This window comes from Sphaerodactylus townsendi, linkage group LG03, assembly GCF_021028975.2.
Source record: "Sphaerodactylus townsendi isolate TG3544 linkage group LG03, MPM_Stown_v2.3, whole genome shotgun sequence".
In the NCBI taxonomy this organism is placed as follows: Eukaryota; Metazoa; Chordata; class Lepidosauria; order Squamata; family Sphaerodactylidae; genus Sphaerodactylus; species Sphaerodactylus townsendi.
Genome location: NC_059427.1, coordinates 71,985,015 through 72,002,813, shown reverse-complemented (window position 1 = coordinate 72,002,813; position 17,799 = coordinate 71,985,015). Strand labels below are relative to the sequence as shown.

Below are 17,799 nucleotides of genomic sequence, written 5' to 3'. Positions count from 1 at the left end.
GAGATCAGTCCTGCAAGACTCTGATCTCATTTGACAGGGCATTCCGACAGACAGTGACCAGACCCAACAAGGCTCTGGCTAGTTGAGCACAGCTAGACACTTTACAGGTCAGGAATCTCCAGCAAGTTGTTATTAGCAGAGTGTAATGCTCTCTGGGTGACATATTTGGAGAGGTGGTCTCACAGATATGATGGTTTCAGACTGTCGCGCTTTAAATGTTCATATTAAAACCCTGAATTAGATTTGGTACTCCACCTGGAGTCAATGCAGCTGATATAGCACAGGTCATATATGGCCCCTCCTCACTATCCCTGTGAGAATTCGTGCAGTCGCATTTTGTACCACCTGGAGCTTCTGGATTAGCCTTAAGGACAGCCGTGCATAGAGTGTGTTATAGTAATCCAATCTGGAGGGAACTGGATTTGGTATTCCACCTGGAGTTAAAGCAGCTGATACAGCACAGGTCAAATATGGGCCATCCATGGCATCCCTGTGAGAACCCATGCAGCTGAATTTTGTACTACCTGGAGCTTCCAGATTAGATTTAAGGATAACCCTGTGTAGAGTGTGTTACAGCAATCCAGTCTGGAGGTGATGATTGCATGGATTGCTGTTGCTAGATCAGGGTGAGACAGATAGGGAGCAAGTTGCCTAATATGGCATAGGTGGAACAATACTGGCAACATTTGTGCCCTGGGCCTCCATAGGAAGGGAGTCATCCAGGATTACACCCAGGCTCTTGACAGATGCACTCTTTCAAGCGCTAGGAACTGGCACCCCATTCCAGCATATTTTCAGCCTAGCCACAGGACCTCTGTAGGTTATAAGCAATAGTGTTCTGTTACCTATTTGGGGTCTGTCTTCTAGGAGATTATTTCTGAGTATCATTTTAGCTAGGTCAGCTTGTCTCTTGGCTTCACTTGGATGAGTATTGTAATCCCAGGGAAAGCCTACAGTAAACCCTTCAGCCCATGGCTGTGGGATTGAAGAAAATGTAAAACTTTTATACAAAAAAGTTGGTAGGCACAAATCAGACATTAAACATACACACACACCCCACATGCACGCACACACAGAGGCCTTTTTATTGTCTGTGGCCTTTTAGTAGAAATATATCTGCATCTGATGAAATGAACTCTGATTTACAAAATCATATGCTGTAATAGCATTTTGTGAGCAATGTGAGAATGCATACTGAGGGAGGCAAAATCAATCCAGAACATAAGAACAAGCCAGCTGGATCAGACCAGAGTCCATCTAGTCCAGCTCTCTGCTACTCGCAGTGGCCCACCAGGTGCCATTGGGAGCTCACATGCAGGATGTGAACGCAATGGCCTTCTGCGGCTGTTGCTCCCGAGCACCTGGACTGTTAAAGCATTTGCAATCTCAGATCAAAGAGGATCAAGATTGGTAGCCATAAATCAACTTCTCCTCCATAAACCTGTCCAAGCCCCTTTTAAAGCTATCCAGGTTAGTGGCCATCACCACCTCCTGTGGCAGCATATTCCAAACACCAATCACACGTTGCGTGAAGAAGTGTTTCCTTTTATTAGTCCTAATTCTTCCCCACAGCATTTTCAATGAATGCCCCCTGGTTCTAGTATTGTGAGAAAGAGAGAAAAATTTCTCTCTGTCCACATTTTCTTCCCCATGCATAATTTTATAGACTTCAATCATATCCCCCCTCAGACGTCTCCTCTCCAAACTAAAGAGTCCCAAACGCTGCAGCCTCTCCTCATAAGGAAGGTGCTCCAGTCCCTCAATCATCCTCGTTGCCCTTCTCTGCACTTTTTCTATCTCTTTAATATCGTTTTTGAGATGTGGTGACCAGAACTGCGGTCGCACCACTGCTTTATATAAGGGCATGACAATCTTTGCAGTTTTATTATCAATTCCTTTCCTCATTATCCCCAGCATAGAGTTTGCCTTTTTCACAGCTGCCATGCATTGAGTTGACATTCCCATGGAACTATCAACTAAGACGCTCCAGTCCCTTTCCTGGTCTGTGACTGATAGCACTGACCCCTGTAGCGTGTATGTGAAGTTTGGATTTTTTGCCCCTATGTGCATCACTTTACATTTAGCTACATTGAACTGCATTTGCCATTTCTTAGCCCACTCACCTAATTTATCAAGGTCTGCTTGGAGCTCTTTGCAATCCTTTGCGGTTCTCACCACACTACATAATTTGGTATCATCTGCAAACTTGCCCACCACAGTACCCACCCCTACTTCCAGGTCATTTATGAATAGGTTAAAGAGCACTGGTCCCAAAACGGATTCTTGGGGAACACCACTCCTTACTGTATGCTGGCTAGAAGGGGATTGATAGAGAAGACATCACTGTATGCTGGCTAGTAGGGGATTGATAGAGAAGGGAAGGGTGCCAGTATTCTTGAAGGTGTATGTTTTTAGCAGTGTTTAAAATTAACAGCCTAGGGAAACTTGTAATATTTGAAAGATACAAAGGGTTTGTACTACAGAAAAAACCCTTTTGTCTGCAGGAATGAGGACAGCAGATAAAACAGACTGTTGCAAGGGAAGGGTGCTGTCTTGTCCTATGTTTTGTGTGCAGTCTATAGAGATTAATGACTAGTTGAAATGTTTTAATCTTGTGGGGTTTTATGAATCACACTTGTGAACCATGGTCTGTTGTGTTTGGGAGTTTTTTTTGTAGCATCACTTCAATGTGCAAGAAAAGAGGGGGAGAAGAGTTCTAATAGAAAGGCAGATGTTCTAATATGTTCTAATAGAAAATGTTCTAATAGAAAGGCAGACTAGGATTTTAATAAATATACAAAAAAGGTAAAAAAAAGTGATGCTACAATTGAAGGTTACAGCTGTGAAAATCTGAGCAACGCACTGCCAGGCGTGAGTGAATAGCTACAGATTATTCTGTACAAGACTGATCTCATCCAGTTACCATAGACATAGGACTATGCCGCACAACAATAAGAATGGATTTGTAACTATAGATCTACGCATATCCATAACTATTCCAAAGCCTAGCAGTGTATTTCAATATTCGGTGTCGTCCTTTTCACTCGGTCTTAACAGGTTGCCTTATAAGGTCTTTGGGCCTTTTGTAACGGAGCAAGTTACTGGAGGGAATATAATTCCCGTCAGAGGCTGCTGTGTCAGCAGAGGGAGAACGCGCGCGCTCGTCCACCTTCCGCACTGACCCGAGTATTGTGATGCTCCGCCGCGGCTGGATTTCCGCCGAGTCGCCGGAGGCTCCTCCCCTTTAAGGAATCGGGGCGGGGCCTCGCTTGCTGCAGAAACCTGCCCTTTAAGAGTGATCTTCTTTTCCTCGCTGTTGCCAGTGGCCGAAGCCGCCACCCTCGTCCCCGCTGGCCACCGGAGGAGCCTCGGCCTCGCCATGGTGTCCTGGATCATCTCTCGACTGGTGGTGTAAGCGCGCCGGAGCGGAGGGCGGGGGAGGCCGTCTCCGTGCCGGTTGCTAGGCAACGGGATGAAGATGGGTATGGGGTGGGGGGGGGCCTCTAACCGGGGTTCCGTCACGACGGTGGGGGGGGGGCGGTGGTGTCCCCCTCTGAGCGCTCAGCTCCTCTCCCTGCCCGTTGCCCTTCAGGGCCCTGCGCTGGTGGATTAACTATGTCAGAGATCATCCCTACTGTCATCCCCACCGTCGCCCAGCCCACCCCCGATTGTCACAGGTAACGGGAAAAGGCTGGACACCGGCGCTGCCCCACCTGGCCCCCTAGCCCCCTTTCATGGCTTTGGACTGCCTGTGGCTGCCGCCTAACGGCCTTTGGGATGCATCATCAGCCTGGCTGCAAGGGAAGGAAGGAAGGAAGGAAGGGCGGCTTCAGGTGTGGAGAAGGAAGGATCCTGTGTCGCTAGCGGGGCCTGCCCGCGTGGCTGCCAGGAGGAGAAGAGGCCTGGCTCTGTAGAAGAAGCGTAGATTTATATGGTCTGTAACCCAGCCCTGCAAAATCTCACAGGCTTCTCTTCCCCCACCCCTGCCCCCGTTTTCCTCTTCTTCCAGCTTGGTCTTTGGCACATTGTACCCTGCCTATTCTTCCTACAAGGCCGTGAAGACGAAAAATGTGAAGGAATATGTAAGTGTGAGCAAGGTACCACGCCCTTGCTTTAAAGACCATCCTGTTTCCTTCAAATACTACCCTGCCACCCTGGAGATGAGCATATAGATTGCATATAGGTAGATAAAGCTGGGGTTGTGTTTCCAAAACAATGCTGTGGTTTCTGAGATACTTTTCGGATACAATATTAAAAACACATTTTAGCATCTTGCATGTTGTTTTGCAAATGTTGTTTATCTCGATATAGTAGCAGAAGGCAAACTCAATGCACGCCCTATTCAATTTAGGTTTAACAGTTGTATTGCAGATCTTTGTAAGTCCCAAATGATCTAAGCATCACATGTGAAAATTCCTTGTGAAGCTCCTTAGGGTATTTTGCAAGGGACTTCATAACCATTTTTTTTTATCACTTACATATCCTTGGTGATGTCACCACTTCTCTGATTTAATTGGCTGTAAAGGCTACAGCTAGTGAAGCCTGGACTGAAAAATCAATAAAGCTCTTCTAATGATAGGTCACACAAAGCTCAAGGAGGTTGAAACATGAATGAAGACGAATTTGCAATCAGTTTTTAAAAGTAGATTTTTGCACATTCAAAAATATTCATATTCATATTTATTTAAAAAATAAATAAAGGAAATGTGAGAGGCTTAAAAGTTTTTAATGTAGTTAAAATACTCTTCACTTCTGTTCAGAGGCGTAGCTAGACCAAACTGCGCCCGGTGCACAGTTACTTTTGGTGTTTCCATACGCCCCCGTACCCCAGGCTGCCCCAGTGACACACACACCACACACCCAACCCCCTTCCCATACTTACCTACGTTCCTTTTCTTTTTGTAGTACTTTTTGAGGCTGAAAAACGCAGCCTATTTACAGTTCAAGGAGAAAGCTACCTGACGAACTATACTTCCCAGGAGACCTTGTTAGCCCCAAGGTCTCCTGGGAACTGTAGTTCCTCAGGCAGTTTTTCCCTTGAACTGTAACTAGGCCACTTTTTTCAGCCTCAAAAAGTACTACAAAAAGAAAAGAAATGTCGTGAGTGTCGAGAAAGAGGAGACGAAGGAGTATGTGTAATGAGCCGCAGTGACTCCGTGCGTGAAGGAGAGGGCCAGGGGGCTATTTTGCGCCCCAGGCGTGCTCCAGGTGCACGACGCACCCTACGTCCCCTTGGCCCTCTGCCACTGCTTCTGTTACAGCTTTCAGTGGTTCCCATTTATTTGAGGATTTTTTTTGCTGCCAAGTCACAGCTGACTAATGGCAACCCTGTAGGGTTTTCAAGGCAAGAGATGTTTTGAAGTGGTTTGTCATTGGTCTTTCCTTCTGATAGGGTCCTCAAGGTGATCAAGAAGATAAAATGTGAGCAGCCTCATATTACACAAAACACATATGATTCTTAGATTACTCAATACTTGAACAAGCCAATAATCCAATTGTTAAATCTAAATTGACTAAAATGTTACCTCATAAATTCAAAACATTAAAAATCAAGCAGTAATATTGCAACAGCTAGGAATTTGAACAACAGTGACACCCTCAGAATTTAATTCAGTCCAAAGGACTTCTGGGCAAGTCTTCAGTCAGGACCAGAAAATCTGTAGGGGCAGTACCAATCTTCTTTAGAAATGGGATTCCACAGATTGGCATTTAACAGAAGTTACACTGTTGTTTCCACCTAGAATATTAGAACATTTTCACAAGTGATGCTATCAATGCAGGATTTGCCGTTTCTTAAAAACATGTAATAGCAATATGTAAATAAATAAAAATTCAACGACACTGCTAGCTATCAGTTGTGAAAATTCCCAACAATGTATTTAGGATTCAGTGCTCAGGCAATACAGTTCAGATCTTTGGGGAGGAAGCCTGTGTGTGTGTTAAGTGTCATCAAGTCGCTTCTGACTCATGGCAAATCTATGAGTCAGTGTACTCCAAAATATTCTATCATTAACATCCTTCTCAGGTCTTGCAAACTAAACACTGAATTCCTTTATACAGTCCATTCATCTTATGTTGAGTCTTCCTTCCTTCCTGCTGCCCTGAACTTTTCCTAGCATTATTGTCTTTTCCAGTGATTCCTGTCTTCTCATAATGTCATCAACATACAAAAGCCTTGGTTTAGTCATTTTAATTTCTAGGGACAGTTCAGACTTAATTTGATCCAGAACTCACTCGCTCTCATTTATTTTTGGCAGTCCACAATATTTTTAACACTATCTTCTGATACCACATTTCAGAGAATCTACTTTCTTCCTGTTAGCTTTGTTCATTGTCCAGCATTCACACCCACGCATAGTAATAGGGAATACTATGGCATACATTAATTTGATCTTGGTTGCCAGTGACACATCCTTACATTTAAGAATCTTTCCCCCTCTCTCAGTTGGGAGAATGGAAAGTGGTATTTTAGAGATATATGAAGACCAATTGGAAGACCAATAAATGAGAGAAGGGACAGATCAAATTTAAGAATAGTGTTTGTGCTTTTACTTGTTCATCCTTCATTTTACTGCTGTATGCTTCTCTGTTTAAAATAAAGAAAATGCTTTCCTTACGAAACAAGTTAACTGACCTTGAGTAAACTAATATTGGGATGTTCACAATTTTTTATAAATTTCAGTTGTAGGAAAACTATAACATTGCTTGCTTTTGAATATCTTGACCAGGAAGATTTATGAATCATCTCCAGGAAGTGAAGTATTCAGGGCTAGTTGGGTTCCAGTGTGCAGAGTTTTTAGGGGGCATCTCTACTTCTTTACTGGTGGAGAGCTATAGGTATTAAATGAATCTAATCCTCAGAATCTGTGTTTTCACCACAGATGGGAGGAAAAGCAGTGGAGAAGGTGACCTGCCAGCTCCTTTGCTGGGCTCTGTGCCCAACCAGTTTGCAGGGCAGCAGTTGCTTTTTGCCTGCCTGGGGCCTTGGTGACTCTCCCTGTCAGCTGGCCTATTGTCATCCTTCCTGCCCCTGTTCCATAATGGTGGAAGGAAGAGAACAGGTGACTTCTCAACCAGCTCACAGGTTGACAGTGGCTGGGCTGCTTCTTCACATCCAGTTCAGGCATGGTGGTTCAGTGTTTGCAAAACTTCATGCTCAACCTGGTCCATATGCGCAAATAACAGGCTCTCACCTCATGGTGCCCAAGGTATGTGAATTCACCTTGGTGGTAGCTCAGGTCCCTGCATGTCCTCATAGGAAGTTCTGTGCCCACCTGCTTTCGCCCTACTTCTGCTCGTCCTTTTTCTGGGTGGGGGATGAGGGCCAGCACATAACGATCAGGACTTGGGAGAGGCATGAAAAAGGTGCCAGTATTCAATATTGGTGTCTACCATCACAAAACCAGTTTTAGTTATCATGGTATTGATGTCTCATTAACATGTCTTTACTGTGTTCAGAGATCAGAAATAGTACAAAAAGAAGAGCAGGCACTCCTTTTGTATGTGCTCATTTTTTATGAGTGATATTTTGTATATATATTTTAAAATCATTTATTCTCTACTTTTATCTCAAATGGAGACACATTAAGGTTATTTGTTTCTTAAATTCTGGTTTTCACCAAAAGGTCTCAGTGTAATTCACAAAGTAATAAAATACAGTTGTTAAATATCATGTCAACATTAAAACAATCTGTTAGATTATCTGCCAATCTGCCAATATAATATTATTGATTGTTGTTTTAATGGGGTTTTTATTGTAACTATTGTTTTATTGTGTTGTTCACCGCCCAGAGCCCTTCGGGGGAGGGGCGGTATATAAAACTAATTATAAATAAATAAATAAGATAAGATAAGATCATCAAACATATCAACAGTAAGAGTCACTATGCATTGAACTGATTATATTTGGCAAAATGAAGTTGTTTTTATATAAGCTAGCCTGTAGTATAGATGGGCTTTGTTGTTGAAGGGGGAGTTTCATAACTTAAATGTCTCTGCTGGAAAAAAAGTATCACCCTTTTACATACAGAGACCTCCCAGCCAATAATGTGCAACAGGATACATATAGAACTACATTTTTGAGAGCTCACTATGTGGTACCTACCATGGCCATGATGCTGTCAGCATTCTGCAGTATCTAGATCAACATGGTGTCTATCGGTGGTTCTCCTGATGTCCACTTACTTTTCCCGCACTCTATCTTCCCCAGTCTTTTGCAGCTGCCTCCCATGGCAGTCATTTTATGAGTTGTGTCCACTAACCTTCTCAAAATTCCAAAACTGTCCACAGTATTGGGATCCCCCTGAACACAAGTTTAGATGGCCTCAGAGCCACTGGGCTCTGGACTTATTAATAAATGGGAATAATCAGACACATAGCTAGGAAAAATGGAGCCCTTGGCAAAATCTGAGTTTTGCGCTCCCCCCCACCAAATGGGCAGCCACCCTCCCCCACCATGACTCAAGGCCATCCTCCCCCACTACAACCAAAGAACGATTTTTGTACCAGCTCATTTCAAAGCCACCATCACATTATAGAACATGTCTCAACTCACAAATTTGAACACAACAATGGTCCATGGCACAAAGCAGAGATAAAAAAATTTGACAAAATTTTCAAAATGCTTTCATAATGTTTAACAACTATTATAACACTTTAAAGTATTTTAAGTGTCGTATGACTTAAAATGCTTTCAAAATGTTTTATTACTGCTGTGAATAATATTTTGTTACCCTCCACTCATTCCTTTGCATTTTTCCCAAGCATTGCCAGAAATAATAGCCAATTTGGATTAATGTCAAACCTGCCCAAATAAGCCACAGTACAAGCAAGCCTAAATTTCCATCTCTTCCTCTGAATGCCTATTTCACACTTGTATCTACAAGAACTCCAAGCACTACAGATTCATCCTCTAATTGCTAAGGGTACAACCCAAAGTAACCCCTGAATGACAGAAAGGTTCTTCCCAGAGAGAGTGGGGATGGGGGGTAGGGGTGCTTATGTATTCATTTAAATTTATATGGTGAGCATTCACCAGCCTGGGTAGCCAAGGGCAGAAGCTGCTGTGGGCTGCTTGGGCACAAACTCAGAATCTACTTTCTTGACTTGCTCTTGAAAAATCTGTCTCGGGTGCTGAAACTGTGCAGAACTTCCACATTCAGGGGCAGTAAACCTCTGAATACCTGTGCCAAGAGGCAACATCAGATTTTGGCCTCTATGCTTTTTGTTGAACCTCAGGGAGTTTACTGTGGGGAGTTTACTCCAAGCATTCCTAAACATCACTCTACAATCCCAGATGCAGAGAAATTAGGAACAGCTATGTGTTTGTGTCCCCTTCTCTTTCTTCTAGGCTCCTTTGTTTACAATTTAGACATCACAAACATTGAAGACATCGCTATTATTAAAACATCCTACACTGTCCAGAACTAGGGTTGCCTGCTCCAGACTGGGAAATACCTGGAGATTTTCAAGGTGAAACCTGAGGAAGGGGGGTTCAGAGAGAGGACAGACTTCAGTGGAGTGCAATGCAGAATCTACCATACAAAGTTGCCATTGTCTCCTGGTGAACTGATCTCTATACCTGGAAATCATTTGTAATTCCAGGAGATCTCCAGCCACCACCTGGAGGTTGGAACAATATGACTTGCACTCCTTAGCTAACTATTACATATCTTAAATTCATTCCACTATCTATAGTGAAAAACCACATTATTCACTTACTTTGAGAGACACTTTGAGAGAGAGAGGTATTATAAAATTGTATGCCAAAAGCATATAATTTTGCCCTTTGGCCAAAAGCAAAATAGCCATAGGCAACTAAAACAGCAAGGGGAAAGACTGGAAGGTTTAAAGATAGATCTTTTTCAAGTGGAATCAAGTATGCAACACTTATATCACATACATGCATACATGCATACATTTTTAAAATATATTGCTTATGCATAATATTAAAAAACTACTAATTAAAATTTTGCAGGTTCAATTGTTTCATGGCTGGATGCATTCTAGCATTTATGAGATTATTTTGTAAACTCTTCAGATTCTGAATCTCCAAAATTCATGCTGCCTGTGTGCTGTTTGCATAATGCAGTTTTAAAGTGCTAAACCATAAAGGGATTATTTTCATATTCAATGCATTTTTGACCCACATACCTGTACAATGCATTAAAGATCTTGTGGAAATGCAATTCACAGATATCATACTGTGCTAATGCTGGAAGATAACAGGTAAAAGCCACAAACTAGCTTTTGTTTTGATTAGCACCCCTCCCCCCCAGGTGAAGTCTTTGTAAAACTGAAAGTAGAAAGTCATATTTTCTTCTAAAACTTACCAGTTCGATTTTCAGAAGGGCATGCATGATCTCTTCTCTACTGTCCCTGCTGGCTGCATCCTAGCCCTTTCGCCAGTTTTCTCCCTCCCCCCCTTCATGAGGCAAAACTGAAAGTAGGAGCCAATGAGAAGAAGGCTCATTTGCATGCAGGCTCTGAGGGTGCTGGGGGACAGTTTGGAAAAAGTATCCTTTTGTAGGGGCAGAAAGGGATGAGGGCAAATTACAAAATAGTGATTTTCAGATGCCCTGAGGATGCTGGGAAACTGTGTAAAATGAAATTGGGACTCACCATAACTTGAAAGGTTCGCTGATAATAGAGACATAAATACCAAGTGAGTTTTTTTTATATAGAGAGAGAAACAGAGAGAGCAGGGGATGATGGGAACTATGTTATATAGAGAGAGAAACAGAGAGAGCAGGGGATGATGGGAACTATAGTCCATAACATCTGGAGGGCTGCGAGTTTGACACCTGTGGTTTAAGCCATTTCAGAGGACATGGAAATATTCATTCAGGGACAGTATGGTCTTATCCAGCAGGATTTCTTCCTTGCTTGCTTATCTTGCTCAGCTTTGGCCAAAAATGAAGTTTTAACACAGACCTTTAATTGCTTAACTGCTGAGAATCCAGGGATAGCTTCTTCAGTTTCACTACTACTTCTTTTCACAGATAATACTATATATTTCTATAGATTACATCGAATACATGAATGCCTTAACTTCCCGGCTTTTTACTGTCAGCCATCATGGATACAGTTCAAGAGGGAAACTGATAGCACTGCTAGCAAACTATTTTTTATTTGGTTGTTGTGGGTTTTCTGGACTGTGTGGCCGTGGTCTGGTAGTTTTTGTTCCTAACGTTTTGCTCACATACATGGCTGGCGTCTTCAGAAGCATGTCACAGGAAAATGCATTTCTCCTAATGGAATGATTGTGAGGTGGGGTATATGATTTTCCCACCTCACAGGTAGCAGGGAGGTGAGGTGCATTTGCATGTGTCTGGGTGGAGTTCCTTTGCATTTGCAATTTATTTATTTACTTAAAACTTTTTTTTGGTTGTTTTTCTGTCCAATCAGGATTGGCAAGGTGGCAAGTAGAAAAGAGTGGTAATTTCTCCTGCTTTCTCCTCACTACAGCGCTCTGTCCTGTGTGCATTTTTGTTCATGCGGTTTTCTTTGATGTCTGCTTATGCATCAAAAGAGGCTCCTGTTGGGGAGTGGAAATGTGGACAAATCTACTTTTATGAGGATATTTCTGTTCAGGCATCGTAGAATTTGATCCGTGGTGATTAACTCAGAATGGATACAATTGATTTTTTTCCACATAGAACTTAAGTTGCATTGTATAGTAGCACTTGAAAATATTCTTCTATTTATTTTTATTATTAATTAAAACATTTATACCCCACCTTTCCTTGTGATTCAAGGCGGCTTCAGCTGTATTTCCAGCTGCTTCATTGCTTGCAGCTTTCCCAGAAACTACTGGGAAGTGTGTGTAATTGGAAAAGGGGATGTACTTACCATGCCAACCAAGTGGGTAGGGTGTTGATAGGACAGCTGGCCAGATCAGTTAAAGGAATTGCCTAAGGTAGTCTGGAAACCAGCTGGATGCAGCAGCCTTGAAATATTGGCCATTCTATTGACTTCCTCCCCCCTCCCACACAAATAGGATCAAAAAGAATCTAAAAGTCCAGTTGTAAGCAGATGGTTATCTATTCATGGCAGTCATAATCTTTATCAGTTTCTTCACCTATTGATCATTTTCATCTTAAAAAAAAGAGATCAGATCCTGAATGTAACCTTCCATACTATTGGGTCAGCAACATGTTCAGACAGACACTAAGTTGTCACAGAGCCCATGAAATCCTATACTGTCCCTGTAAGTAACCTAAGAGTGTTATACATACATACAGAGTATGGCACTGTAATAATGCTTGAAGCAGTAAACAGATTTTTTTCCTGCTGCACTCCTGTTCCTGATTTTTTTCCTGCTCCCCGCACCCTTCTTTCCTCTACAGAAAGACATGCATTTTGCTGAACTGCCCTTGGCTCTTTACGAGTTTGAGAGATTTGAGAGGGTGGAGTCAAAGAGTCAAGGACAGGGTTGAAAAACATAACAGAATTTTCACTGTTCTATGAATATCTTTTCATATCTCTCTGACCTTCACTTGATATATCATAAGTAGTTTTTGTGTGCAACTAAAATAAAGGATGTTCTGTCCAGTTTTGTTACATTTATATCAGCAGCTGGAACTGTCATAAGCCAGGCTGTTGCTAATTCAGATCTGTTGCTAAAATAAAACTAGCCCTGGGCCAGGTTACCATTACAAGAATTTTCTATCGTCTGGTAAAGCTATATGTAAGGGTTAGGATTCAAAAGTTAGACCAGTAGTAATTTCCTTCCCCTTGCTTCATTCCTATGTGTTCTCCCATTCTTATACGTGTTATTTTTTATATTCTCCACCCTCCTTTTATTTCACCAATCTGCACAAAAGAACAAATATTGAATAAAAATAACGTATGTAAATATTCTAAATTCAGAGCCTGTCTTTGCAAAGCTGTACACTCTAAATCCACTGAAGTTAAATGACTTATGCTGGAATAACTACATAGGATTGTGCTAGACTATTGCAATGTATTTTACATAGGCCAGCCATTAAAGATAACTTGGAGACTCCAGTGGGGGCGGAATGCAGTAGCTCAGTTACTGTCAGGTCCTGGGTGGAACATGCAACACACTTCCATTCTAAGATATCCGTTGGTTACCAATCAGCTATTGGTTCAAGTAATCATATACAAGATTTTTAACAACTTTTGACCCTCATACCTGCACAATTGCCACTCCTTCCATGCTCCAACATAATAACTTTGCTCATCTGAGGAAAGCCTTCTGAGGCTGCCACATTGCAAGAGTGTTTATGCTTGACTGTCCATTCACATGCGTGGTCTGTGGTGGCTCTCACCTCATTAGCTGGGCAACATCTGATTTTAAATCGAACATATGATATCAAATCTCAGTCTTCACAGAGGATTCAGGGGCATACTCAGGTATACATGCCGTTCATTCAGGGCAATACTGAAATTCAGATGGTTGGCCTGCATAAACAGATTATGCACCCTTGGGTATGTTTAAAATTCCTTTGTTGACTGCACATTGTAGTGAAAGTTTGACTATGGAGAGAAAACTGGGTGCTTGTCAGACATTACTGATCTTACTGAAGAGCACTTAGAAAGTCTAAAGTTCCTCAGCATACAGTTTTGGAAACCAATGCTTTATCATAAATGAAGTAGAAGAAAATTTATAGTGTATGGTATCACTAGCATCAGCTGCAGATGTGTATTTATGGGGGGACAGAGGGGGCAACACCCCAGGTGTTGCTTTGGGTGCAACACAGCTCAGAGCTGCCACCCTAGATTCCTTCCCAGTTTCTGTACTTGGCTGGCTGGATGCCTCAGCTTGCTGTGCCTGGCTGGGTGCAAGATGGCTGGGCCTCAGCAGAGAAGTGGAGGAGAGAAGCCACCCCCACCTCACCCCCATGCAGAAAGGATGTGAGCTGCTGGTGACGCAGCCCTTGCGAAGTTCTTTTCCCACAAGCTTTTGAGTGCCAGAAGAGTGTGTTGGGTTCACTCTTTTCCTCTGCCCCTTCCTCCACTGTGTCCTGGTCCCTCCATGGGTGGTCCACCTTCCACCTGTCCTGCATGCTGGGCATGGGATTGGCAACTGGGTTGGGTGTAGAGGCATGGGGCTGTGCCAGTTGCCAGGCAGGTGGCAACCACTACTGTGCTCCTGCTCCTGCTGTTCTGATTGGGGATGACTCTATCTGGTCAAACAGGGACACTGTGGGAGCTGTGGGTGTAAATACAGCCAGACTGGGATTTTGCCCAACCTTGTTGCCAATGCCAGTCACCATGTCATCTCCTCATCCATCTGGCCTATGGTGGCCCCAAATGATCGAGGCACAGGGCAAGAAGCATTCAGAAGTTCTTTGCCATTGCCTGATTCCAGATCCAAAAGTGTGTGTGGGGGCGGGGGGGATCCAAAAGTTGGGAAAGGAGAGGCAGGTCCAGAAGTTGAGGGTGAGAGAGGTGAATCAGTCAGAAGTTTGGGGGATGATAGGCAGATCAGTCAGAAGTTGCTGAAGAGGAAAATAGGTTGTACTAGAATCTAGGATTCCCAGTTTCAAGTTCCCACTCTGTCATGAAGGATTGGTGTGAAGGTGAAAATGGATCAGGGAGAGCTGGGTGTGCTACCCTGAGCTCCATGTATTTTTGAGCTGATATGATACACTTATTTAAAAAAATAGGTGTCAGATGATTGGGAGCCGCAATTTGAGAACTTGCCCCAGGTACCTTTTTCTGTAGATATGCCCCTGATTAGCTGCATTGATTATTGTATACCTTGTAGAGCCTGAAAATATCCTTTGAGATGTGAAACTGAAATTATGACAGCATGGAAGAAACCTATTTGACCATTCCACAATATTTGCAAGAATAAAAATTATAAAATGAAATGAAAACCCTAGAAACTGACATTATATCTATTATTGAGAAAGATCTATGTCTTTCTGAGACGGATTTCCTTTTTTTTTTGCCTCCATATGTCAACCAAATTCAAAATGTCCACCATATCAAAAAAGCTTTTGGCAAATCACCTTATGTATTTTTAATATTGTTTTCTGAAAATCTGTTCATTTGTGGAAATGTCACACTATTCCAATCCCCCATCAGGCACCAATTTTCATATGAAAATTCTATAAGCTTATCAGTAAGATGTTTATAAAATAATCTTTTGTCTTTGTTTGGAGCAGAGATGCCCAACACCATAGTATTAACTCCAAGCAAATGAACTCCCCTGCCCGCCACATATCTCCTTTGGTCATCAGACAATACTACTTTGGGATCTAAATGTGTTTTGATGTATGATACCACTCTGTTTTTCTTTTTAATACTGTCTGGAATAAATTCTTCATCTAAAGGTTTCTCAGACAAATATTTTACATCCTTTTTTCTAAAGTGTGTTTCTGGTAAACAAATTATACTTTGTTTAAGTTTTTTGAGATGATGAAAAAAATTATCCTCTTCTGTGGTGCATTATCTCCTTTCATATTCCATGTCAGATATTTGCAATCTTTATCATCCAGTCCAGTCGCCCCCCGCCCCATTTTTGTGTTGCTCTATTTCTCTTGATCTGAATCTTCTGAAGTCTCTGTACCATTGAAATCCTTTTTATATCTTTTGAGAAATTCTCTCACACTTTTAATTGTATTCAGTCTGAATCTGTGTTGCTTGAAATAAAATGATACACCTTTAATCTTTACCCCAACAGAACCTAATCTTCTGTTTCACATTTTCAGTTAGAAGGGTGTATTCTGTATGCAGGTATTTCTTTGAAAACAATTATATCCACATTATGAATTTTCAATCTTGTTTCAAAATGCTCTTGTAAGATTTGATCTCTTGACCTCTTCCTGACAAACGGAATTAAATCTCTTGGGATTTTTCTCACTGCAGCATATTTGGAATTTAACATGTAGACTTTATCAACTTCCATCTCCATATCTTTCTCTGTAACCCCCAGGAAGTCTGCCAAGACAATTACAATCCTTTGTCTCATATTTCCATTTACAATCTCAGGCACAGTCCTGAATCTCTAATACAATTATTTGCCTCAGTTCCAGCAGAGCAAGACTGTCCATTTCTCTTTCCATACTTTTTAAAATTCTGTTTTCTTTTAAAGGGTTCCAACATTGTCATTAGCTTGTTTTATTTCTCCAATGCTTGGTTCATCAAACTTTCCAGTTTCTTAACATCTTCTGCCATCTCTCCTTTCACTGTTAAAAGCCTATAATCCATTTTGTTAAACATCTCCATCATTTTTTCAGATTTCTCCAATTTATCTATTAACTGTTCAAAGTATTTTTTCATGTTCTCAGGTGTAACTGATTTTTTTTGGAGTTTTCTCCATAGATTTTTCACTCATCTCATGATGAAATCTGCTCCAAATTTTAAAAAAACTGCCAGTGTCTCTTTCTCCAGCAGATGTCTTAAATTATCCACAGATCTGCAAGTTAATCTATTTGCATTCCAGGGTTTGCATAGCAACCGGTTCTTCCAGGTCAGACTCAACACAGCAATGGGAGTGGGGAGCCTTTTTATTTATATCCAATCTAAACCTTTTCCACAGCAGCCTTCGCTCAAACACACTTGTGTCACAAAAGAAAAAATATTTGTATTTGAATAAAAAATAAAGTATATCACAGGAATACCCTTTCTTACATTTGCCCTTTCTAATGCCTGCTATCAAATTAAGTCCTTTTTTCCTTTAAAGTTTGGTGCTGATGTATAGTTCTCAGAGAAAAGGACTATCTCATCACCAGGTTGCTGTCCTCAGTGCAGACAATCTCTTTATATGACTGATTATCTTCCAGTAGCGAAGAAATGGGGGTTGGTTGTTTGAAAGTCCATCTCTATTTCTTGTAGCTGTAAGCTGTGGATGGTCCATCTAGTCTCCGAGCCCTCAACCCAGTTATAAAAACCTTCATTTCCACAAATTACTCAGGAGGAAAGCTTCTTAAGGCACCACGGGTTATCTCCCAACCACTTTATCCAGAGTGAATATTTGGCTGGTGATTTACACCTATCAGCCAGTATTCTAGCTGCAACACTCCTCCACAGTTTACAGAGGCATCAACACACCATCAATCCTCCCACCGGAATCCCCTCTTCTGAATGTTGAGTTTCATAGAATAGTAATTTAGTATTTGATAATGTGCTCTGCTATTAGTGGCCCATTCTATATCGACACTTGCTGGCTTGTTCTGGAGAAGTTGAATTGTCCCTAGAAAAATGTAGATATTGGAACTTTCTATTAAGAACTGGATTTTTAAATGATGACAGTGTTGATTTGTAAGTGCATTTATTTTGTTTCCTGTGTTATCTCATTGCAGAAGCTGTTAGGCATTTTTAGTAAACAATACAGCTGTGGCAAATACAACCAAGTGTTGGCAGCGGTGGGGGGTGGGATACGCTCTAGAAACAACTTTTTGAAAAAGGCAGTATCTGAGGACAATAGAAAAAGCAATGAATAGGAAAAATTGGTATGGTTGGCTGGGCAAACAAAAGCAATTGTTATAAATAGGATTTGCAAGATTTCCATCTCTATGTTTAATGTAATGTGATTAGTTGTTGAGAACAAGTTGCACCTGATGCCCTTTGTGCAAATGTTGCAGGGGAAATGTGCATGATAGTGTAAAGCAGGCAGCCGAAATATACTTAATAGGAAATTCAGGATTCCTGTTGTTTGCGAAGGGTAGTACCCTTAGTAAATGACTGGAGTCCTGAGATTCATTTCAACTGGTCTCTTTACAAAGGAGAACAGCTATAGGAACTAAGGACTATAGGAACTAAGAAGAAAGAATCTCTGTTTATGGGACTTAATTTTCCTCTACTTTGCAACCAGGCACTGAAGAA

At 41.7% G+C, this 17,799-nt stretch overlaps 1 protein-coding gene across 1 annotated transcript in view; it reads left to right on the top strand.

Annotated features, from left to right (window-relative positions):
* The first annotated feature begins 3,216 nt into the window (after positions 1-3,216).
* The window catches only part of REEP2 (receptor accessory protein 2), a 30,912-nt gene continuing 16,329 nt past the window's right edge, over positions 3,217-17,799 (top strand). Inside the window, exons 1-2 of the mRNA XM_048489875.1 lie at positions 3,217-3,411; positions 4,010-4,082. Of these exons, the coding sequence (XP_048345832.1) occupies positions 3,380-3,411; positions 4,010-4,082 (105 nt within the window). The 5' untranslated portion in view covers positions 3,217-3,379. The remainder of the gene's footprint in view (positions 3,412-4,009; positions 4,083-17,799) is intronic.